This window comes from Rhincodon typus, chromosome 7, assembly GCF_021869965.1.
Source record: "Rhincodon typus isolate 14 chromosome 7, sRhiTyp1.1, whole genome shotgun sequence".
Taxonomy (NCBI): Eukaryota; Metazoa; Chordata; class Chondrichthyes; order Orectolobiformes; family Rhincodontidae; genus Rhincodon; species Rhincodon typus.
The window spans coordinates 44,973,078-44,998,832 of record NC_063338.1 but is presented as its reverse complement, the minus strand read 5'-3'; the positions used below and the strand labels follow the sequence as shown (position 1 = coordinate 44,998,832).

The 25,755-nt window shown below is 39.6% G+C and overlaps 1 protein-coding gene across 3 annotated transcripts in view; it reads right to left on the bottom strand.

Annotated features, from left to right (window-relative positions):
* The window catches only part of ppp1r9ala (protein phosphatase 1 regulatory subunit 9A-like A), a 105,631-nt gene that overhangs the window by 54,497 nt on the left and 25,379 nt on the right, over positions 1-25,755 (bottom strand). For all 3 annotated transcript variants that reach the window (XM_048598521.1, XM_020514396.2, XM_048598522.1), the window contains exons 3-6: positions 8,724-8,856; positions 7,347-7,467; positions 6,400-6,504; positions 402-540 (exon numbers count right to left, since the gene is read on the bottom strand). In XM_048598521.1, coding sequence (XP_048454478.1) covers positions 402-540; positions 6,400-6,504; positions 7,347-7,467; positions 8,724-8,856 — 498 coding nt within the window. The remainder of the gene's footprint in view (positions 1-401; positions 541-6,399; positions 6,505-7,346; positions 7,468-8,723; positions 8,857-25,755) is intronic.

Genomic DNA, 25,755 nt, shown 5'->3' with positions numbered 1-25,755 from the left:
CCAATAAACACAAAATGGTAAGCAATTTCATATGACTACTTCTCAATAAACGGTCATGCTAAGACCTGCCATTTTCCATAAAAGTACTCTTTTGCTCATCTCCCCAACTTCCTTAAAGATTTAACACCAATAATTATATATATTTGATATTTTAAACACTACTGCTTTTGATAAGCATATTCTGTTAATCTGAACATGCTAAATATAACGTAAGCACAATTAACTGCTAACACTAGAATTCTATCTTGGCTAAAGTCTTCAGAACAAAATTACAGCAAAATTATGATTTTAAGTTTATAATAATTATTCCGGCTGAATGACATTAGATGGATGGCAGCAAGGAAATGAAACTGAGTATCACATTTATCATTCAGTACCAAACAGAAGATGAATCATTTTACCTGTTCATTATCACTTGTACTACATCGGGTACATTGCTGCTCCAAAAGTGCCTCCTGGCATCTTTCCTGTTCCAAAGTTTCACTGATAAGACGAGCAACCTCACTCTGTTGTCCAGGTTTTTCTCGACCAATACGGAATCTATACAAATATTTTCATAGTTCTTTGTATCGATATTTGAGTTTTTATATATTTATTAACAGATTTGCTTTTATCTTCTCCAACATACGAATAACGTATATGTAATCCTTCTTAGATATGAGAGTGTCCCAGAGAACTAAATAAATCCAAATGTTAAAAAGGATGCAGAAATAAACCTAATAACTACAAGACATACAGTTCAACCTCGGCGATGGAGAATCATTTAGAAACAATAACCTGGAAAAAAATTAAAAGTTACTTGGACAAGTGTACATGAGTTAGGAAAACTGGCATGGATTTGTTAAAGGCAAATCGCATTTAAGTAACCTGACTTTTTTTTGTTGAGTAACAGATAAGGTTAATGACGGTGATATGGTTTCTTAGCTTCACATGGATATCCAAAGGTATTTGATAAAGCACCACAAAACAGGATTGTCAGCAAAGGTGAAGCTCATAGAATAAAAAGGGTTGAGTAACAGGAAATAGAACAGTATTAAACAGTTACTTTTTGGATTGAAGGCAAGTATAAAAAGTATTGTGCCCCAGGGTCAGTGCTGGGACCACTGCCTTTTTTAATGTGTATTAATGCATATACAGAGCACAATTTCAAAATTTGCAGCTGATGAAACTTCAAAGTACAGTAAACAGCAAGGAGAATGATAAGAATAGACTTGAAGTGGACACTGACAGGGTGGTGAAATGTGAGATGAAATTTAATTTAGAAAATTGTGAAGTGCTATACTTTGGCAGGAGAAGGAAGAGGTAAAAGCTAATGTAGACAACTTTAAAGAAAGTGCAGGAATAAAAAATCTTGGAATATATATGCATAATTTTTGAAAGTAGCCGGGCAAATCAAGTAAGTGGTTAAAATATAAAAACTAAAAATATGCAATCCCAATCTAAAGTACTAAAGTACCCAATCTAGAGTACTAAAGCAAGAAGGCTACGATGAATTGTTATAAACACCGGTTCGATTGCAAATGGAGCAGTGTGTCCAATTCTGGGAACCTTTAGAAGGTTTTAGAGAGGATAGAGATTTATGAGAATGATTCTTGGGGCTAGGGACATCATAAGAGGAGATTTGCTGGCAGTGCTCAAATTCATGAGATATCTGAACAGAGTAGGTAGAGGGACATTGTATCTTCTGATCACTGATTTTGTCAATTAGTTGAACTTAGTAACAAATAGGTCGAAGTTGATGTGAAGAAAAAATATCCGAAAACCAATGCCCTAAATGTTTGGAGATCCAGATTAGATTGTGGCTATTAAACAGCATTAGATAAGCACTTGGAGGAAAACCATTGCAGACCTGCAGGGTTGGGACCTGCTAAATTGGTTTTGCAACGAGCTGGCGTTGACTCAATGAGCCAAATACTATCCTTTGTGCTGCAACCATCCTATCATCCAATATTCTACCATTCTGTATAACATCACATGGGACACAAGGGTATAAGGGAATAGCAGCATTTTTCACAAGCAGGATAACTGCATTCTTTGGAGTAACTCATCAGTATTGGACCTTATCTGCATCCAACTGGCAGCTGTGGTGCAAACAGCTTTTAACATGCAACAACTCGTCGTCAACATAATCCAAATCCATATACTGAACTAACACTGGAATGAGAGATAACAAGGTGCAGAGCTGGATGAACACAGCAGACCAAGCAGCAACAGAGGAGCAGGAAAGCTGACGTTTCGGGCCTAGACCCTCCTTCAGAAATGGGGGGGGGTTCTGAAATAAATAGGGAGAGAGGGGGAGGCAGATAGAAGATGGATAGAGGAGAAGATAGGTGGAGAGGAGACAGACAGGTCAAAAAGGCGGGGATGGAGCCAGTAAAGGGGAGTGTAGGTGGGGAGTTAGGGAGGGCGGACAGGTCAAGGAGGCAGGATGAGGTAAGTGGGTAGGAGATGGGGATGGGGCTTGAGGTGGGAGGAGGGTATGGGTGGGGGGGAGGACAGGTTAGGGAGGCAGGGACAAGCTGGGCTGGTTTTGGGATGCGGTAGGGGGAGGGGAGATTTTGAAGCTTGTGAAGTCCACATTGATACCATTGGGCTGCAGGGTTCCCAAGCGAACTATGAGGTGCTGTTCCTGCAACCTTCAGGTGGCATCGTTGTGGCACTGCAGGAGGCCCAGGATGGACATGTCGTCTGAGGATGGGAGGGAGAGTTGAAATGGTTCATGACTGGGAGGTGGAGTTGTTTAGTGCGAACCAAGTGTAGGTGTTCCGCAAAGCGGTCCCCAAGATGGGCAGGTTGTTATGAGAATAGTTTGACAGGTGAGGAGTTTTGGAAGTCTCAGAGGTGACTTGATTGAAACACACAAAATCCTCAGAGGTCATGACAGGCTGAATGTGGAAAAGATGCTTCCTCATAGAATAGAATCTCAGAATCCCTACAGCATGGAAACAGGCCTTCGGCCCAACAAGTCCACACCGACCCTCAGGGTATCCCACCCAGACCCATCCACTATAACCCACCTAATCTACACATCCCTGAACACTGCAGACAATTTAGCATGGCCAATCCACCTAGCCTGCACATCTTTGGACTGTGGGAGGAAACTGGAGCACCCAGAGGAAACCCACGCAGACACGGGGAGAACGTGCAAACCCCACATTGACAGTCGCCCAAGGGTAGAATTGAACCCGGGTCCTTGGTGCTGTGAGGCAGCAATGCTAACCACCGAGCCACTGTGCCGCCCCTCTTGTGGGAGAATCGAGACGTAGTGAATGCTCCTAAATAACACTCATTCAGGATGGAGAAAAGGACTTTTTTTACCCCTCAAGAAGTTTTAGAAATTCTCTACTTCAAATACTTTTAAGGTGGTGGAAGTGAGACTCTTGATAAGCATTGGGTAGTGAAAGGTTATCGAGGTAGGCAAGACTGCTAAGCAATCAGATTAGCTCTGATCTTATTGAATGTCTGAGTAGGCTCGAGGGGGGCAAGTGCCTACTTCTGCTCTTGCTTCACAGGCATGTTCATACCACATGCTAATGTTCATTAGCTTTCTATCATCTGCCAAACATTATCACAAACCCTGTGGTAATGAGTGAGTGGCTACGCAGCTGGTTTGAATTTGCTGGAAGTTGTAGTCATGAATTGGCACAAGGACAGGTCAGATCATAAGAGCTTTTTCACTGGAATGAAGAAACAATGGAACTCAGTATCCCCGAGAAATATTTTGCAGGACCAGACTGCTTACTTCCTTACAAAAAAGCACTCTACACATAGTTGGCCTCACCCCTGACTTGCAGGTCACAAAATCGGCAATAATCTACCAAAACAGTCATAAGTCAGTCAATCTAAAAAAGGAAAGCTAAGGTAACACTGACCACAGTTGACAGACCTGAGAGAAAAACTGCTCTTGTAGATCAAAAGAAAATGGGGTACAGCATTCAGATGCTGGCAACTTGGCAAGGTGTGTCCAACTGAGGAGGGTCAGCTAAAGCAAATTGATTGGAGGTAACACATTCTTTAGGAGTGGCCATGGAAAAGATGATCAGTGTGAATCTGCTATAAATTTTGCTGTATGATCCAACTTGTAAATGAGTCAACGTGCCTTCCCAATGGTGTTAATGATCATCCAAGAATGCTTAAACTAACATTCAATGGCCATCTCTAGTGTGTAAACCTCTACCATGACCAACCCTGATAAAGTCAAAGATAAATTCTACAATGATCTCCTGTACTCAAATGCAACTGTGCCAGTCAGATAACTAATGGGTGACATCAACGCAAGAGTCAATCCAATCACCAGGCATGGGAAAGGGTCATTGGAGTTGACAGTTTTAACAGCAATGGTTGCCAGACATACACTGAGCATGAGCTCAAACACCACAGTTTTTCACCTCCCTAACCACAACCAGACCTCTTGGACGCACTGGCCCATGGTCAGCATGAAACAAAGGGTCAAGCAGGTTATGTACATAAAAAAAGACCATGTGCGAAGCTGACTGATCACCATCACTCCATTTCAAAGCTAAACAGAAAATATATGTAGTCCTCCTTAGACATATCCAGCGCATGAAGGTCTAGAAGCTTCTCAAGGTACAAGCGGGCAATAATCAGAGTCACCAATGTACAAACAAACAAAAAAAAAATTTAAAAATCAGGCTTCCTTCAGGGATTCAGTGTACTCTATTGCTATAGAAGCCCTTATCCGTGCCTCTCATAAGCATCAAAATTGGTATGATAAAAACAATGAATACAGAAATGACTGCAGGAGGAAGATTTCCTCTACAAGGTTTACCTCAATGCAAGTCGTTGGAATCCAAGTATAATGCCAATCAAAACAACCTCAAGACTGTTAAATGCAAGCTCAGGATGAAGACTTTGGCTGAATAAAGCAGCAGGTAAATGCCAGTCATATGCAAACCACAAAGACTGAAAGAAGATTATATATAGTCTGAAAATCTGTCCACAGTCTACCATCAATCCTCAGGACTGATAAATCAACATTGCTTACGGGAAATGTCCAATTCTAGAGAGATAGATAGGGCACGTTAACCACATCCCCAAATCAGCCTTCATACATCAAATGAAAAATTAAATCAACAAGTTGCTATCAAGTACTTTCTTGATAACCTTTCCAGCTGTTAGAAACAACAAATGCTACCAAACACCTGTATAATGTCTAAGGTTGCAGGAACTGTTCCTATCCCAGCTGAGGTCTACAAAACTAGAAGTTAATGCCTGATGAAGCAGCTCACTGAATTTATTTCAATAATGTAGAGTTTGAAACCATTCCAAAGGAATATAGATGCCTCAATTGTCCACCTTTACAAGTGGAAATGAACTTGTCAATCTTGCAATAATTATATATGGATTTCACTCCTCTCTATTCTCATGACAATACCTTCAATGGAATCCTTCTGAACAGTTTAATGATACATTTTGATGAGGGGCTGTTGCCAATGTGGTTTCATAACCACTGAAAAACCACTAATTAAAAGCTTGCAGTTAGATAATTCCAGGGAAATGACAAGAACAGAACATGAATGGTTAGGCTACATTTGTTGATCTGACCAAAACCAAACACAGTCAACTGGAAGGTAATTTAGAGAAATTCAGCTGCCCTAAGAAATTCATTATAATTTTTCAACAGTTTTATGGCAACATGCTTGCTTGTGACTGAATGATGTTAATTCTAAGTGATTCCCAGTCATTAATGGAGTTGAAGAGGATTGCATTTCAATGCAAATACTCTTCAGCAGGTTTTCCTCTGCCTTGTTTTCGACTGCCTTCCACAATAGTTAGGCATCAAAACCAAAAGTGGATGGGAAGCCGCTCAATCTGATACGATTCAAGGCAAAGATGAAGGTCATAATTCATAATTTCTGATTTGCTGGTGGCTGCGCACGAGCTATTAATTCATACCTTGTCATGCAATGTGGCATAGATTTGGTCTCAATACACATGAAAACTTGGAACTTACGACCAGCATATTGACCACTGAAGAAATGTACCAAAAAACAAAAAAAATGCTGGAGATCACAGCAGGTCAGGCAGCATCCACGGAGAGACGGCAAGCCAATGTTCCAAGTCTAGATGACTCTTCATCAAAGTACCAGCCTGCCTCAGGAAAGCCTTATCACGAGTGCAAGATTTTACACTTATATACCTCGCATCATACTGGCACAAACTCATGTACCACACTAGTTTTTGTGTGTTAAGTAGAATATCTTTTAGGCTTTATAGGAGCATCCTGCTTGTGACAATCACTTGTGTTTCACCTAATTCTCAAATTTACTGTCCTGAAAACTGCCCAGTTTACCTCAAATTAAAAGGTACCTCATAAATTCGGTGTTTGTGCATGATTATCAGCGTCATTATTTAATTTCAATTATGATAATCACTTACCTAACAATGCCTCTAGTGTTCTTCAATACAGTAGCTGCAAAGATTTGCGTGACACCAACCAAACTAACTCCATCCACTTCAACTATCTGATCATTGACTTGAATTCTGCAATAAAAGAAAACACATACACAGAGTCACAGAGCATTAAGGCACAGAAAGAAGCCTTTCGGCCCACCGAGTCTGTGCTAGCTATCACGATCTACTCTGATCTCATTTTCAAGCACCTGGTACATAGCCTTGTATGCTATGGTGTTTCAAGTGTTCAACTAAACGCTTCTTAAATGTTGCAATGGTTCCCATTCTTTTAGTGAGTTCAGGATACCCACCACCCTCTGGGTGAAAAAAATTCTCCTCAAATCCTGTCTAAACCTGCTGCCCCTTAAATTTATGCCCCTGGTAACTGACTCCTTTGCCAAAGAGAAAGATTTATTCGTATCACTTCAGCCATCTCCCTCAGTAACTGATCTTGCAGTTACAGACTGATTAATTTGCTGTGTTGAACAGTATTACACTCCATTCAGAGTCAGAGAGTCAGAGTAATATAGCATGGAAACCGGCCCTTCGGCCCAAACTCGTCCATGGTGAGTTACAAGAAAATCATAAAATGTTTTGAAATGGTCTAAAACCAAGGTGGAAGGTTGTAAATGACATCAACAGTGTAGTAATTAAATACATTTTCGGGATCAAACTTTAGTGGCAATTACAATTAAGAAATCACAAAGCTTTTTAATGAAATGCACCAATATGCAAAACAATACGCAAAAATAAACAATATACATTTAGATTTCTTTATCATGGGATGATTGACACTATAATCAAACTTCCATTCGTTTTCTCATTCTATGTTAAAATGCTTCATAGAAGCTATAATATGTATATTCATTCAAAACCAAATGGGATTAGCACAAAAAATAAAAAGGAGACATATTAACTGGATAGCATCTTACCGTTTATCTCTATATGCTGCTCCACCTTCAGTGATAGTCTTCACAAAAATCCCCAGTTTTTCAAGCCCTTGATCTGCTCCAACACCCATTCCAATAATACTAATTCCAAGACCACCTTCACCTAAAATTCAAATGATTTCATAAATATAATTCATTTGTTATAAATCAATAATTAATACCGTGTCTTTAGATCACATCTTTAAAGTAGTAAAATATTACAATGTGCTTCAAAAAGAGTGGTCAACAGTCAGAAATCTGAACTATTGTTCAATGGGATAATGGTTCATCTGGGTCCTAAGTCTATGTACCCACTAAGGTTTTGGAGTAGATTTGTAGCTCAGGTTGTGGATGTTGTGGTTGGTTGGCTCGCCGAGCTGGTTCGTTGTTCCGCAGACATTTCGTTAACCTGCTGGGTAACATCATCAGTGCAGCCTCCGATGAAGCGCTGTTGTGCTTTCCCACCTATTATTTGAACTCTGGAGTCCGTTGGGCTAGACTACCTCACTTCCGGTTTTCCTTCGCAATGGAGCGTACATGGGGTCGAGCTCTGTGTGTTTATTGATGGCTTTCTTAGTGGAATACCAAGCTTCTAGGAATTCCTGTACTTGCTTCTGCTTTGCTTGTCTCAGGATCCTGGTGTTGTCCTAATCAAATTGGTGGTTCTCCTTATCCATGTGGATAGAGACAAGTGAGTATTGTGGCCAATTGACCTGGGTCAGAAGATGCCTATTACACAAACAACACCACGAAGATACTACACGCCCTGACACACTCATCACGCTACCTTACATCAGGAACACTTGTGAACTGACCACAAGACTCCTACGACCACTGGGCATCAGAGTAGCACACAAACCCACATCAACCCTTGGCCAACTGCTCACCCGAACCAAAGACCCACTACCCACAATGGACAGGACCAATATCATATACAAGATTCCCTGCAGAGACTGTGAAACACGCTACATTGGACAAACAGGAAGGAAATTAACCACAAGGGTACACGAACATCAATTGGCAACAAAAAGACACGACCAATACTCACTCATTAAACAGAACATAAAATTTTACACAATCACATCAATCTTCATGACATCCAGCAGAATATCACCACAAGTTTGTGAGAAAGTACCCCATGCTGCTTTCTCCACCAAAGATTATGGAAAATTAGTTAAGAACATGAAAGTTCACTTCAGGTAGCTAGCAAATAAATGTACTGGAAATGACTTAAGTATCTTTCCACTGGCAATTATTGATTGCATGTTAGAATACAGATCGGCAATAAATATCCGAACAAAATACACTTAAATAATAAACACTTGTAACTTCATCCAGAAGCTTCAAACAACCTAACTACGCAGTCACTTAAATACTTACCCTTCTCAATTTCAACTGGAAAAACATCCATTTTTTCCACTCTCTTCTCCAACTCATATTCTGCTGATGCTGCCACAGGGTCAACTTCCTCATTACGTCTATCATAGTCATCATTTGAATAGGTACTGTATACCTGGAAAAGATCAAGTACATTGACATTGCAAGTGCGTTCCACAGGGCCATTGCACATCTAATCAATGAATTTTAGATCCCCTCATTGCTTTCTTACAGTAATTACACGAAGAAGAATGTTGTTGACCAAAAAGGAATTGATACTACTCCACAATCATTTGTTACTTTTAGAATCACCTCCAATATTCTATACAGATATTGAGTGCAAAATGACAATACTAACTATCAGATCAGCCGTGACCTCATTGAAAGATGGAGAAGATTCAACAGGCTGAATCACCTATCCCTGAAGACAGAACAGAAGTAGGCCATTCAGCCCACTGAGTCTGTTTCAACATTCAATAGGATCATGGTTGATCAGATAAGCTTCAACCCCACTTTCCTGCCTTTACCCTATAACCCTTGATTTCCTTACTGACCAAAAATACCATAAACATACTTAACAATCCAGCCTCTACAGTCCTCTGCAGTGAAGAATTCCACAGATTCTCAACCCTCAAAGAAGAAATTCCTCATATGTCTTAAATGAGCGACTCCTTACTCTAAGATTATGCCCTTTGGGCATAGATTCTTCCAGAAGGGGAAATGACCTTTCCGCACCGACCCCATCATGCTGCCCGTAGTCTTGTATGTTCAATAAGGTCGTCTCTCATTTTTCCAAACTCTAGTGAGTATAAGCCTAACCTTCCTAACCTCTCCTCACAGGGCAGTTCTTCCATACCTGGGATCAATCTAGTGACCTTCTCTGGACTGCTTCCAATGGCAGTACATCTTTCATTAGATAAAGGGACCAGAACATTCCACAATGTTTCAGGTGTGGACTAAATTGTGCCTTGTATAGTTTAAGCGAAACATCCCTAATTTTATATACCAATTCTTCTGAAATAAAGGCCAACATGCCATTTGTCTTCCCTATTACTTGCTGAACTTTTATGTTAGTTTATTTTGTGATTTATGCACAAGGACTCCCAACATCCCTCTGTGCTATAGCTTTCTGCGGACTTTCTCCACTTAAATAATATTCAAGTCCTCCAGATTTTTTCCTGCAAAGTGAAGAACCTCACATTTTCCACATTATATTCCATATGCCAAGTTCTTGCCTACTCGTTCAACCGGTCTATCTCTCTCTGCAGCCTGTCACCCTCACCACTTGCCTTCCCATTTATTTCTATGTCATCTGCAAACTTGGCTACAATACATTCACTTTCCTTATCCAAGTCATTAATATATATGTTAAGTAATTGCTGCCCCAGCATCAATCCCTGTGGCACTCCACTAGTTGCAGGTTGCCATCCTGAAAATGCCCCCCTTATCCCAACTGTCTTCTATTAGTTAGCCAATCCTCTGTCCATGCTAATATACTACCTCCAACACCATGGACACTTGTTAATATTCTAACTTGTGCTACCTTATCAAATACCTTCTGGAAATCCAGATGCATTATAACAGTGCATCACCTTTATCTATTCTGCTTGTTACCTTTAGAAAGAAAACTAATAAATTTGTCAGGCGTGATATCCCCATGAAGTCATGCTGGCTCTGCTTGATCATATCATGTACTTCTAAATGCTCTGCTTTTACAAACTTTGTAACAGACTCTAACAACAACAAATGTTCAGCTAGCTGGCCTACAGCTATCTATTTTCTGGCCCATTTCCTCCATAAAATAAAGGTGTCACATTGGCAGTTTTCCATTTCTCTGGGACTTTTCAAGAATTAAGGATTATTGGAAGATTACCACCATCCACTGTCGCCATAGTTACTTCTTTTAGAATCCTATGATACAGCCCAGCAGATCCAGGGGTCTTCTCTTTAGCCCCATTAGTTTCCCCTGTACCTTTTCCTTCAATGACAGCTAGTGTATTTATTTCCTCTCCTCCTTTTGCCCCTTGCTTATTAATATTATGGAATGCTATTAGTGGTTTCTACTGTGAAGAGTGATGCAAAGCATTTATTCAACTCCTCTGCCTATTCCTGCCTCTCCATTATTACTGCCCCAGCATCACTCAAAAGGGGCTATGTTCACTTTGGCCTCTCTTTTCCTTTTTATACATTTAATAAAGTTCTTCCTATACTTGCTCTTGCTATTACTTGAAAGTTTACCCTCAAAGATTATCTTCTCCCTGTTTTTTTTGGATGTGTTTTGTCGTTTTTTTAAAAAAGCTTTCTCAGTTCTCTAGCTTACCACTAATCTTTATCCGGTAAACTTTTTCCTTCTAATGTGAAGCAAGCTTTAACATCTCTGGTTACCGATTGTTGGCTTATCCCATTCCAAGAATCCTCTTACTCATTTATTCTTTGCTGTGAGCATGAGCTACTTCCTTAAAAGTCAACTAGTGTTCCTCAGTCATCTTTGCTGATAAATTCTTTTCTCAGTCCACTCAAGCTAGATTTGCCTTCATGCTTTTTTAATTACCCTTATAACTTGTGGACTTATTCTCAATCTTTTCTGGCTTCCAATATTTTTAGCTCCTTTGGCCTCTAGAACCTGGAATTTTTTTTTAAAAACAGGATCTGGTGAAGGATCATAGACCTGAAACATTAACTTTACTTTTCCCTCTCTAGATACTACCCGATCTAATTATTTCCAGGCTTCTCCGAGATCAGTTTTGTTGTCCTTTGCTAAAATATTTATACTGCAAAAATATAGACATTTTCCTTAACTATCACAACCTATTCAAAAACCTATGTATGATCTTATTAATACTTTAGTGGTAACAGTATATTCTTGGATTTACTGTAAACCAGTCTGTTCAACTGAGATTTCTTTCTCTTTTTTTAAATTATTTTGTGGAATGTGGGCATCATCCCTAGTTGCCCTTAAGGTGGTGTGATGAGCTGCCTTCTTGAACCACTGCAGCCACCTGCTGTTGTTTGCCCCACAACACTATTAGGGAGAGAATTCCAGGATTTTGATAGTGAAGGAACAGCAACATATATCCAAGTCAGGATAATGAGTAGCTTGGAGGAGAACTTGAAGGTGTTCCCAGGAATTTGCTAGTCTTGTCCTTCTCGATGCAAACGGTCACAGGTTTGGAAGGTACGGTCTTAAGAAACTTTGATGAATGTCTGTAATGCATCTTGTAGATAGTATACACTGACGTTAGTGGTGGAGGGAATGGATACTGTGGATGTAGTGCCAATCAAGCAGGCTGCTTTGTCCTGGATAGTGTTAAGTTGCTCGAGTGCTGTTGAAGCTGCACCCATCTAGGCAAATGAGAGTTTTCCATCACACGCCTGACTTGTGCCTTATAGATGACGGACAGGCTTTGGGGAATCAGGAGACGAAGTATTCCCCACAGTATTCCTCGCCTATGACCTGTTCTTATAGGCACTGTATTTATGTGGCAAGTCCAGTGGAGATTCCGGTCAATGGTAACCCCCAGCATGTTGATAGTGGGGGATTCAATGATGGTAACACCACTGAACAGCAAAGGGCAGTGGTTATATTATCTGTTATTGGTGATGTCATGGCCTAGCACATGTGCTCCAAATGCTACTTGCCACTTGTCAGCCCAAGCCTGAATATTGTCCAGATCTTGTTGCATTTGAACACAGACTGCTTTAGTATCCGAGGAGTCACGAATGGTGCTGAACATCTCCATTTCTGACCTTATGATGGAGGGAAGGTCATTGATGAAGCAACTGATGATGGTTGGGCCTAGGACACTAACGTGAGGAACTCTTGCAGAGATGTCCTGGAGCTGAGATGACTGACTTCCAACAACCACAACCATCTTCTTATGTGCCAGATATGACTCCAACCAGCAGGGTTTACCTCCTGATACCATTAATTTCAGTTTTGCAAGGGCTCTTTGATGCCACACTTGGTCAAATTCAGCCTTGATGTCAAGGGCTGTCACTCTCACTTCATCTCTGGAATTCAGCTCTTTGGTCTACATTTGAACCATGACTATAATGAGGTCAGTGGCCCTGGCAGAACCCAAACTGGGCATTATTGAGCAGGTGCTGCTTGATAGCACTGTTGATGACACATTCCATCACTTTTCCGATGATTGAGACTAGACTGATGGGTAGTAACTGGCTGGATTGGATTTGTCCTGCTTTTTATGTACAGGAAATACCAGGACAATTTTCCACATTGTCAGGTAGATGCCAGCATTGTAACTGTATTGGAACTACTTGGACAGTGGAGTGGCAAATTCTGGAGCACAAATCTTCAGTACTATTGCTGGAACGTTCTCAGGGACCACAGCCTTTGCAATATCTAGAGTCTCCAACCATTTCTTGATATCATGAAGTGAACTGAATTGCCTGAAGATTGGTATCTGTACTGCTCGGGATCACTGGAGGAGGTTCAGAACAATCATCTACTCGGCAGTTCTGGCTGAAGATTGTTGTGAATGCTTCAGCCTTTTTTTTGCACTGATGTACAGTTACAACATACACTAACATTTTCAAATTTTAACCACAACATCGAGATTTTACTCCAGTTCATCTTGTCAAATGATGCACATTTAATTCTATAACCAATTTTGTTACATTTTAGTATCAAATTTCAAACGTAATTCATAATTTTTCAGACCAATTGTTAAGCTTTGCAGATCTTCATTTTAATCCTTTGCTTTAAACATTCAATTTTCTCACTTGAATCAGTCCCATCCACTAGCTTTTCCTCTCGTTATTTTGAGCAGGATCCTTTCTTAGCTCACACCCGTCTTTTAATAGTTTAGCATCAATCTTTGACTCTTTATTATCCTTTATTCATTTCACAATAAAACTTAGCTACATTTGGTCATCACTTTCTAACTGATCTCCTAGTTGCACCAGTTATTTTCACAAATTCATTGTTCCAGAAGTAAATCAAATAATGCTTCTTTCATCATTTGACTAGAAACTTACCAATCAATAAGCAGTCCATAGCACATTTGAACAAGTGTTGTCCACCTTTCTTAATGTATTAACTTTATCCCAGATTTCTGAATTTTGAACAGTTGGCATGACACAACAGTATTGACGTTAAAACCCTGTTGTTCTATATGTTTAAATTCTCTATGAAGCAGTTTATGTCAAATGTCCAGTAGTCTACTTACAGTTGCAATTATCTTCATTCCTATTTGATACAACACCAGGTGCATCCACAACGTGGAGTCAAGGAATTGTGGAGTAATATAGTTGTCATAGCCCCTTTTATTTCATTATGATTCAAGTTAAAGCAGACCCACAGTCAAGCTTTTGTGTAAACAGTCTAAAGTTTAGCCACATATTATCCGTTAAGAAATTATAAACACGAAGGTTAAAACAATTACAGAAAGGTCAAAATAATACTTATAAGAACATCAGCCTAAAAAGTCTTCACAGTATTCTATTGGGGCCCATTGATCAGGTTCTTGGTACTGTAGTGATATATGGTTAACATGTGATGTCAAATCAAGTTGCAATGACTTATATAATTGCAGTGACAAGTTGTAGTTGCAAAAGCTTTACAATTGAAGAGGTGAAGTTTTCTTTTAAAGGTAGAATTCACAGATCAGCAGGTTTTGAGAGGCCCTCATCCATCCTCTTTGCTTCAAAGAATCTGCCCAATTTCCACATAAGTGCATATGTGCCATTCAAGCAAATTTTGCACTTGTATTTGCATATACTTGTGCGCCTCTTACCCCATCACATTAGCTGTTGCCAAAGTTGTGCTGCCTGTGGTCTTAAGCTCAATTATAAACAACTGCATCTGTGATGCTTCAGTATGTCTTGAATATGCTGGCATTGTGTTACCAATAGGGAGACTTTGTTAAATGGAGGTGACAGTGTTAGTGAGTAAAGTGCGTGCACAGAAATATTTCATTATACTAACCAGAATATGCTGCAAATTTATATTTGCATTTGTACATGTAATATGATTAGGACTTTGCAAAAATCTGAAGAGGTTAGTATGAAATACATGAAACACACTAAATCTTAACTAATATACTGCAGGAAAAGATCCGAATCAATTCAAACACTGAAAATGTCAAGTACGAAAAAGATAATCTTTAAAAAAAATAAACTGATTAAAAGGGCAAAAGCTGGCATAGTCACAGAAGAGGAATTATTTGTACAAAGATGAAAATAAATGAGAATCATGGGAGAAAATCTTATCATGCCTTCAGTATTGGCTGCATGACGGTTTTCAAATTATATTGGAATACTTCCAGTGTTAATTTTAACATTTTCCTGTTTCCCTTTGAATGCAATTCAACTGTTTTTGTTCCTCCATTCTAATTTCCAACCAGTTTTCTCCCATTTCCCTCTTTATTCCAACACAATAAGTGCTATTAATGGACAATATGTGGCAAACTAAACTTTAGACTATTCATACATCCAAGTAGAAGGGAGTTATCCTGGGAGACCTCAACATTGACTTGGGGGTCATGAAATCTCATGGCTTCAGATCAAACATGGGCAAGGAAATCTGCTGCTGATTACCATCTACCACTCCCCACATCCTCAATTAATGAATCATTAGTCAATTTTGAGCATCAGTTGACAGATATATGGAGTTTAGGAAGGACACCAAACACCGTCTGGGTGGGAGGACTTCAATGTCCATCACCAGGAGTGGTTTGGTAGCACCAACACTGACTGAGCTGATGGAAATAGCTGGGAGACCAGCCTGCCCTGGTAGAATGGGAACCAACAAAAGGGAAATTTTTTTTGACCTTGTCCTCACCAAGCTACCTGTAGCAGATGCATCTGTCCATGACAGCATCCGTAGGAGTGACCATCGTACAGGCTTTGTGGAGACGAAGTCCTGTCTTCATATTGAGGATACCTGCATCATGTTATGTGGCACTACCACCACGTCGAATAGGATCAATTTTGACCAGACTTTGCATTAGTATTCAGGTAGTGCTTTCGGCAATCTGCACTCTACCATTATCATTAAGCCAGGGGCAATAGACAGAGCCAAATGATTCCAGAACCAATGGATAGATCACAGTTCTGCAGATCTGCCACATTCCAGAAATAGTACTGAAGATTTGTCCTCCACAACAAGTCATGCCCCCTAACCTAACTGTTCCTGTGCAGTCAAAATACCAGCATCTATCTGAAAATGTGGAAAATTGCCCAGATGTGTCATGTTCACAAACAGCAGGACTATTCTAACCTGGCCAATTACCACACTTTTCATCTACTATCAATCATCAGCAAAGATGAAGATCAATCTTCAGCTGTACAAAACTTTGGTTAGGCCACACCTGGAGAACAGTGTGCAGTTTTGGTCACCACAGTAAATGAAGGACGTGACTGCATTGTTGCAAAGGAGATTTACCAGGATGGTACCTGCAATACAGTATTTCAGCTATAAAGAGACACTGGATAACCTTGGGTTATTTTCTTTGGAGCAGAAAAAGTTGGGTGGGGGGGGTTCATGATAGAGATGTATGAAGGGTATGGACAGGATGATTGGAGAGCTGTACCCCTTAGTCAAAGGATCAAATACAAGAGGGCAGAATTTTAAAGTGAAAGACAAGAGGTTCAATAAATGTAGGTGATAGCTGAAAGAAAATAATTAAATTTTTAATTCATACTACCCCACCTAAGATTACTGGGAAGATATATGCTAATGATTTGCACAGGTTGTTTTCTTCAGCCAGTGCCCTTTGACATACATCTCGTGCATAACCAGTCACAAAAGAATATCAATATGCATGCTATATTTTGACTAAAAATAATTTATCAATGCTGCAAAGCTCAAAATATCTTAATTTACAGATTCTGCCAAAATTTGTATTTCTATTAAGCAAGTAGACATTTCAACTTTCTATGATGCTCCACCTGGCTGTGACTGGCTGCAAATGGAGCCTTCTTTTTAAAGCAAAAAGTGATTAGGGTCAGTAATGCACTGCCTGATAGAATAATGGAAATGGATTCAATGTTAGCCTTCAAAGGCAAGCAAAAGATAAAAAGAAAGTTGCAGGGATAAAAGAACTTTCTGTGGGACTCTCAGGATTTTGAGAGTGTGCATGTGCGTGGCGCACATGTGACAGACAGAGAGAAAGAGAGGCACACACACAGAGAGAGAGAGAGAGAGAGAGAGAGAGAGAGGGAGAGAGAGAGAGTGAGCGCACGCGAGAGAGAAAGGCACGCATACACACGCACAGAGGGAGAGACAGACAGAGAGGTGCACACACACATGCACAGAGGGAGAGAGAGAGAGGGGCGCGCACACACACAGAGAGAGAGAGGAAAAGAAAGCCAGGGGTCGGCGGCGTGTACTAACTAACTGGTTTCCTCTTTGAGAAGGCCAATGCAGAGTCAAATGATGGCATCCTTATGCACAGTACTATTTTATGTTAATAAACAAAGACATCATAAGCAGTTCTTTTGTTACCAAGAAATAGACTATATATAGAGATACAATATGTAGCTCCATTCATTCTTGGTCTGCAGCTACCCTCAAAACTAGTTACATATAAACTGAAGAATTTACTTGAACATTAGATATTTTAACTGTATAAGGAAAAGCACTCTTAGCTGTGGACTACAACGCACTAAATTCATTTCAGGGGGATATAGATAGTTGGCTATTGTGGAATTTCTGCTTATTGAGAACATATTTAACATGAAATAAATCTAACCATTCCTGACTTAAACTGTTTGCAGTCCCTAGCAGGTATTCAATATGAATGATAGACTTTTTTAAAAATTTAAACGCAACATTTTAAACTGAAATGAAACTTTACAGTGTTTGCTTCCATGCCAAGATCTGTAACTTTCCTCCTATTCAGCCCTATTATTCCACTCCTCAGTAAAACACCTCAGCAGAACAGTAACCTCGTTGTGGTAAGTGGACAGTGTAGTGACAATGTCAGACATGGTAAAGGCTGTCATGTGATGTGTGGTTTCGACTGACATAAAAGGAATAAAACAAAATGGGATGGGTGACATTTCAAATACGAAAATCTATAATGCTCACAAACATTTTCTTCAGGACTTCCACTTAAAAAGTTAAATAAACTAAACTTCTGAGCATTTTCAGCAGAATTATTGCATTAAAAACTCTGTAGAAACTAACCAATGCTGAATTATTTGTTCACTGGGACACACAGACCAAGAAAGTCACGGATTTCATTCCAGTTTTTGTTGAGTGAGCTACTGTTTAACAGATATAAAACAAAAAGTAAAAACAGTAATAAGGCTTAGATCTTCTATTTAATTATTGATCCCATAGCAGAGGATCCTATGGGGAAAGATAATCATCATAACAACACTTTCATGTTAGAGAGATAGTAGGAACTGCAGGTGCTGGAGAATCTGAGATAACAAGATGTACAGCTGGATGAACACAGCAGGCCAAGCAGCATCAGAGAAGCAGGAAAGCGGACGTTTCGGGCCTAGACCCTTCTTCAGAAAAAATGAAGGGTCTAGGCCCGAAACGTCAGCTTTCCTGCTCCTCTGATGCTGCTTGGCCTGCTGTGTTCATCTAGCTCTACACCTTGTTATCTCACTTTCATGTTAGGTTTGAGTGACATAATTCCAAAACAGGAGTCTTAGTGTAAATAAAACTAATTATATAGTTACAACAGGCGCAGTTGGCCACGATTCACCGGCAAGATGGATGAAATGGTGTGCATATAAATGAACAGCAGCACGCATCCAAAGAAATAATTCAAAATTCTCAAACAAAAAGATATTCATTGAGACAAAAACCTTTGACAGAATTAATGATCCAGTCATGGCTAACAAAAAATGTTCATAGTAGTATTTGTTTTAAAGAGGCCCATAAAGAAAAATAAGTTTGAGGGTTCAAAGAGTTTTATAAAAATGCAAAGAATGACCAAAAACTGCTGAAGAGGGAAAAGAATGCTGAAAATAAATAAGCAAAAAATGTAGAAATTGTTACATTCTGTTTTTATAAGTATATATAAAAACTCAATTGCAAAAGTAAACATGGTCCTTAAGAGGTCAAAACAAGGGAAATTATGATGGAAAATCCTGAAATAGCAGGATCAAAAAGTTTTTTTTTGTATCTGTCTTCACAGAAAATGACACAGACAACATGAAATTAGTAAAAACAACCAACTGGCAACTTAGGAAAAGATCGTAAAGTATTTAACATCAGCAGAGAAAAGTATGAGATAACCTAGGGACTAGTTAGGACTAAAAGCCTATGAACCCCTTGCATCTAATGGTCTATTTCCTGGGGTTCTAAAAGAGGTAACTACATAGATGTTGGATGCAAGGGTCTGATCTTTCAAAATTCCCTTAATTCTAACCAGTGTCAATAGATTCCAATGCAAGTGCAATAAAGTGTATTGCTATTCAAGGAAATAGAGAACAGGTACAGGCCGGTTGGACTGACAGCCATCAGGAAAATAGTGTAATCTGTTTTTAAACAAGTCCTAAGAAATCATAATATAATTAGCAGAGTTAAAATGATTTAGGAAAGGGAAATTGTGTCTGACAAATTGATTAGAGTTGAATTTGCAATTACAGGGCAAAGGGGAATAATAAAATGCAACATATTTGAATTTGAAAAAAACATTTGACAAAGTTCCACAAATAAGGTTATTGCACAAGACAAGGGTGAGAGGATTGAAGGATTCTTGAGAATTTATTAATATTAATAAAGGATTAGATAATAATGAGAAAGCAAGTAGTGCAGGAATAAATGGACTCAGTTGCAACCATTGTGATGTTGCAATGTATATTTATGACTTAGATGACGGCGCCAAATGTAACACACAACATCCAAATTAACTGACAATTCAAAACTAGGTAGGGCAAAATGTTCTCAAAGAAACAAAGGGGCTGCTCAGGGAAATAGATAAGTTGAGGGGTAAAGCAAGGTGATGAAATGAGAGGCAAGGAAAGAATAGAAAAGCAGAATACTTTTTTTAAAATGCTAAGAAATGCCTAAATGCTGGTGTTCAAAGAAATGTGAGAGTACTTGTGTAAGAAATAATGTTACAATGTTGGGGAACAAAGCGATTAGGCAAATTAATGCTATGTTGAATTTCAGTACGTGGGGTTTGGAATGCTAAAATAATGAAGTGTTCCTGCAATTGTGCAAAGTTTTAATGAGACCACAGCTGAAGTCCTGTGGATTATTTTGGTTTTTAACCTAACAAAGGATATACTTGCCTTCAAGGTAGTGTTGATTTCTAGGAAGTGGGGGCTAGTTTATGATGACGAGAGGCATACACATGAATGAAAAGTAATCTCATAGAAACATAAGATTCTGAGGGGGCTTAACAAAGTAAATGCTGAGAAGTTGTCTCACCAGGTTGGAGAACCTAGAATTGGGGCAAGTTGAAGAGTTGATCACTTAAGACTAAGATGAAGGAGAGGATTGTGTATTTTTGAAATACTCTGCACCATGATACTATGTCACTTTGTGCACTCAAGACTGAGACAGATACATTTTTAGTCTTTAGGGCAATCGAGGGAAATGGGGATCAGTCAGCATCGAGAAGTTCAGGTTATCGGCCAACCATGGTTTTTTTTGAATGATGGAATAGTCTCTAGGAACTGTAATGACGTACTCCTACTTCACCTATTATGTTAAATATTAACTCTATTACAGTTATAAGCAACATTCTAAACTATACAGTATTTATTGGCAGCAGTAATCAATTTTGTGGCATCAGACTTACTGCATTATATAGCCATTCTTTATTTGCCTTTTAATCTGAGGAAATCCTGCCGGTGTGGTTGAATATCAACTTGTACTGACAGTAAATTGGAAAACGCATTAAATGAATGACTTTGTTTCCAATTTGAACCTCACCACCAGAAATGCAAGGGGTATGTCTGTGTATTTCTGGAACAAAAGAAGAAGAATCAAATATAGTCTTGTCAGATTGTTGTTGTCTATTTCTTCATAACTGACCAAACCCTGCCACTAGTTCAGACGCAGAAACTAATCACCTGCTTAATTACTGTCGAGGAAGTAGAAATGGATCACTTTCACTATCGACTAAATTATATGAGACATTTACTGTCTTTCTTTTAATGTTACTAAGCCAACAGTGATTTTGCTTTACAGGGATTAACCAACAAGGATTTAAAATATAAAGCATCTATAATGTGATGCAATCACATAGCAGCTGGATTTAATGCTCCAATAGATGGCTGATGTAAATATTATGAACCAAAAGTATTAAGAAAGAACGATTTTTATTTTGCTGTGTATTATACACGGAAAGAAACAGAACTACAAATATAAGGACACACTCAGCTGTTTGCGTTTTGTACCACCCCATCACAATAAATGCAAATAATTCAACAAACAATCAGATATTCTCACTGCATGTATAGTTTAACATGCTCCATTTTATATTACTATGGCATAATTGAGTATTTGAACAAAAGTTATGGTGCGAATTTCCTCATTAGCCAGATTATTGTGCTCATTATTAAAATTGGAAATTAACCACTTTGACTTCAGATATTTTGCAAGTGATTTTACCTTTCTTGAAAGCAAATCTTTAGCGAGTCATACAGCATAGAAACAGGCCCTTCAGTCCACCACGTCTATGCTGACCAACGAACACCAAATAACACTAATCCCATTTACCTGCACTTGTCCGTAGCCTATTATTATCCATTAGAACAAAGAACAAAGAATATTACAGCACAGGAGCAGGCCCTTTGGCCTTCCAAGCCTGCGCCGATCCAGATCCTCTATCTCAACCTGTCACCTATTTTCCAAGGATCTGTATCCCTCTGCTCCCTGCCCATTCATGTATCTGTCTAGATACATCTTCAATGACGCTATCGTGCCCGCCTCTACCACCTCTGCTGGCAACACGTTCCAGACACCCACCACCTTCTGCATAAAGAACTTTCCATGCATATCTCCCTTAAACTTTTCCCCTCTCACCTTGAAATCATGACCCCTAGTAATTGAGTCCCCCACTCTGGGGAAAAAGCTTTTTGCTATCCACCCTGTCTATACCTCTCATGATTTTGTAGACCTCAAATCAGGTCCCCCCTCAACCTCCATCTTTCTAATGTAAATAATCCTAATCTACTCAACCTCTCTTCATATCTAGCGCCCTCCATACCAGGCAACATCCTGGCGAACCACCTCTGCACCCTCTCCAAAGCATCCACATCCTTTTGGCAACCAGAACTGTACGCAGTATTCCAAATGTGGTCGAACCAAAGTCCTATACAACTGTAACATGACCTGTAAACTCTTGTACTCAATACCCATTAATTAAGCAGCAAATGCAGAGAGGGAAATTTTTTTAAAAATCATTGGCAGAAAGCACTAACTGGTCCAAGCATTCAGTATGGTAACTTGTGGAATCAACAATGAGAACCAAATCATGAATTTAAGTCTCATTAAGGAAGGCAAGCAAAAAAAACTTGGAGAATGAGGTATAAATTGTTTCTCTTTGTACTTTGGTTGTCAGCATCACAAATTAATATCTGTATTCTGCTGACATTGAGCGTCGCCAAACATCTGATAATGGTCAGATAATCAATTTTTGTGATGTTGAGTGAAGGAGAGTTATTGACCAAGCGACCGAGGATAACTAAAAACCAAAAGAACTGCAGATGCTGTAAATCAGGAACAAAAACAGAAGTTGCTGGAAAAGCTCAGCAGGTCTGGCAGTATCTGTATCTGTGAAGAAAAATAAAGTTACCTCTGATTTTTTCTTCACAGATGCTGCCAGACCTGCTGAGCTTTTCCAGCAACTTCTGTTTTTGACACCGAGGATAACTGTCCTCCTCTTCTTCGATATAATGCCAATGGAATCCTTTTCATCCATCTGAACAGACAGCTGGAATCTTGATAAAACATTTCATCCGACAGATAGTAACCCCAACACATATCTGCTACCTGAGGAAGTATTTCAGCTCTCTTGGGACAATCTACCAAGACCTCAACCCAACCTGTACTGAAATTTGAACTGCTTTCAGGTGCTGGATTTCAAATCCAGATGAAGTGTCAACTAGCAGAACCAATACCTAAAGAAAATAAGGAGCATTTTGGCTGACATGACAAGTGAGAGATGTGATGGCCACAATAAAATGTAGGCCTCATGGTGTTTATTGGTAACCACTGAAGCAAGGGCTTAGTCTCCCACAGAGATGAGGCAGAAAATCTATTAACTATACAGGATAAGAGGTCAAGATAGGAGACAAACCCTTACATTAGTTCACAGGACACAACTGTACAGCACATGAACAGGCCCTTTAGCCCACGATGTTGTGTCAAACATGACACCAAATTAAACTGATCCATCTCCCTGCCTTTGACCCATGTACCTCCATTCCTTTGATATTCATTTGCTTACCTAAAAGTCTCTTGATAGACCTATCATATCTGCTTCCACGTTATAGATAACTAACCACTTTGTATAGGGTAAAGTCCAAACAAAGAGTGTGCATAGACACAAGACGATGGCCACAATAAAATGTGGCCATTGACGGAAGGATGGAGAACCAGAGGACTCAGATTTAAAGGAAAAGCTTTTAGGTACAACAATTGGCTAGGATCCAAGCCTAGCTTCAAACTAGGAGTTCAAATCAGGGAAGAGTTAGGCCCATCGAAGTGTTAGAGACAGTTTTCATTGGTGAGAGCGCTGTACAAGGATCATTTTTGGGATATGTAAAGGAGTGTTTTGGGAGTAACGGGATTATATTCTATCATGTTTCTTAATTTTTAAAGAGGTGTATCATATGTAAATAGTTTGATCGGGTCCAAAATGTCAACTTTCCTGCTCCTCTGCTGCTGCCGGACCTGCTGTGTTCCTTCAGCTCCACACTGTGTTATCTCTAATTCCAGCATCTGTAGTTCTTACTAACTCAGAACTAACGTTGAGAAACCGTCTTCAGAAACCTGAACCCTTCTAAAGGAGGGCCACTGGACCCAAAACCTTAACTCTGTTTTCTCTCTACAGATGCTGCCAGGCCTAGGTTTTTCCAGCAATGTGTGTGTTCCATACTGGACTGTACCAAAGTCCATTAAAGTTGGTTTGAAACTTGGAAGAACTGTAAACTGAGAAGACAATGTGCAACTCCAAAAGGATATTGAGAAGTTGGTGGAGTGGGTAGATACGGGGTAGACGAGTTTCAATGCAGAAAAGTAGGAGGCGATGCACTTTGGTAGGAAGAACATTAAAAGATAATATAAAGCCAGGGGTACAAAACTTAAGGTGGTGCAGGAGCAAAGGGACCTGGACGTACACTTACGCAGATCATTGAAAGTGGCAGGGCAGGCAGAGAGTGAAATTATAAAGCATACACTGTCTTTGACTCTATTAAAAGGAGCGTAGGGTACAAGGGCTAGCTGGCGATGTAGAACTCACTTACAGCTTAGTTGTCGAAGTTATGCACAGCTGTGAGCACTATATTGTAGGAAAAATGTGAATGCATTGGAGACAGTGCAGAAGCAATTCACAAGAATGGTTCCAGGAATCAGAAGCTTCAGCTGTGAGGATTGATTGAAGAATTTGGGACTGTTTTTCTCAGAGAGAAAAAGTCAAGAAGAGATTGATAGAGGTTTTCAAAATTATGAATGGGCTTATAGCATGCAAGGGAATGGGAAAATGGAGATTTGCACTAGGTAATGATACTCGTTTGAGGAACCGGTACAGGCATGATGGATCCTTCTGGGCTGTAACAAGTCTGTCCAACTGTGGTGTCTCAACCTAAATCACATAAGGGAGACTTTTAATATGCACCTAGCCCTGACCAACACAATAGGCCAGTATAAACCACTGCTTCATGGCTCAGAATGGGAATTATTCAAATTGATTTAACATTCAAAAAGCTTATTACTTCAGCTAAAATCCAATGGTGAGTCAAGCCCCAACTGAACTAATGAGCCCGCAACTAAAAAGGTGATTCTGCAATGTTGGAAACTATGTTAAAATGAATGTAAAGTAGCCTGGGGTGCAGAATTCCAAGGCAATAGATGCTTTGAGAAACCATTCTCAGAGGCAGTTTTGACCAAGGACAAACGGGATAAAGATACGCAGTAAACAAATATAATTCTGTCAAAACAAATTCACGCACAAAATGCCAAAACCACAGGACATTGAAGAACAAGAAACCTTCTCATCCTCATGAAATCTGTTGTTTTGAGGAATCCACCTGCACAAGTAAAAAGACCACCTACTCCACTATATAAGCCAGTACAGCTGTTGGATCCCACTTTAGGCGTTAACCTGTTTGCATCAACCCCAAGGAACTCAAACACCAGGTCCCAAAGCTATACCATAGAGACTTTATGGGAGTTTCTTCTGATAAGCATTATTCTGCCTTATCTGTGCTTGGTACCTGCAATTTCTTATTAATAAGTTCATCTCTTCATTCTGAGGAAACTGCAGTAATAACTTATAATAAACTAACTTTTAAATTGTTTAAACAAAAGTCTGACTGCTCTGGTCTGCTTCAACGTAAATTAATACAAATTAAAAGGGATCAATATGAACTGTAAAAAACTATAGTTCAATTCACTGACCATGTGAAAAGCACACCCAGTGGTTGTGACATGTCATAAAAATATCTAATGCTTGTCACATTCAGCAGCACAATTCCCCTTTTGGATAGGATGTAGCAATTGGCTAAAATAAGACTTTATATAACATAGATCACAGAATCCCTACAGTGTGGAAACAGGCCCTTTAGCCCAACAAGTCCACACCGACCCATCCCCCTATTACCCACCTAATCTACACATCTCTGGACACTATGGGCAATTTGCCATGGCTAATCCACCTAGCCTGCACATCTTTGGACTGTGGGAGGAAACCGGAGCACCCGGAGGAAACCCACGCAGACACAGGGAGAACATGCAAACTCCACACAGACAGTCGCCCAGCACTGGAATCGAACCTCAGTCCCTGGCGCTGTGAGGCAGCAGTGCTAACCACTGAGCCACCATGCCACCCTTAAAGCACAGGCACTGCTGGGATAAATTATTAAATGCACTGAACAT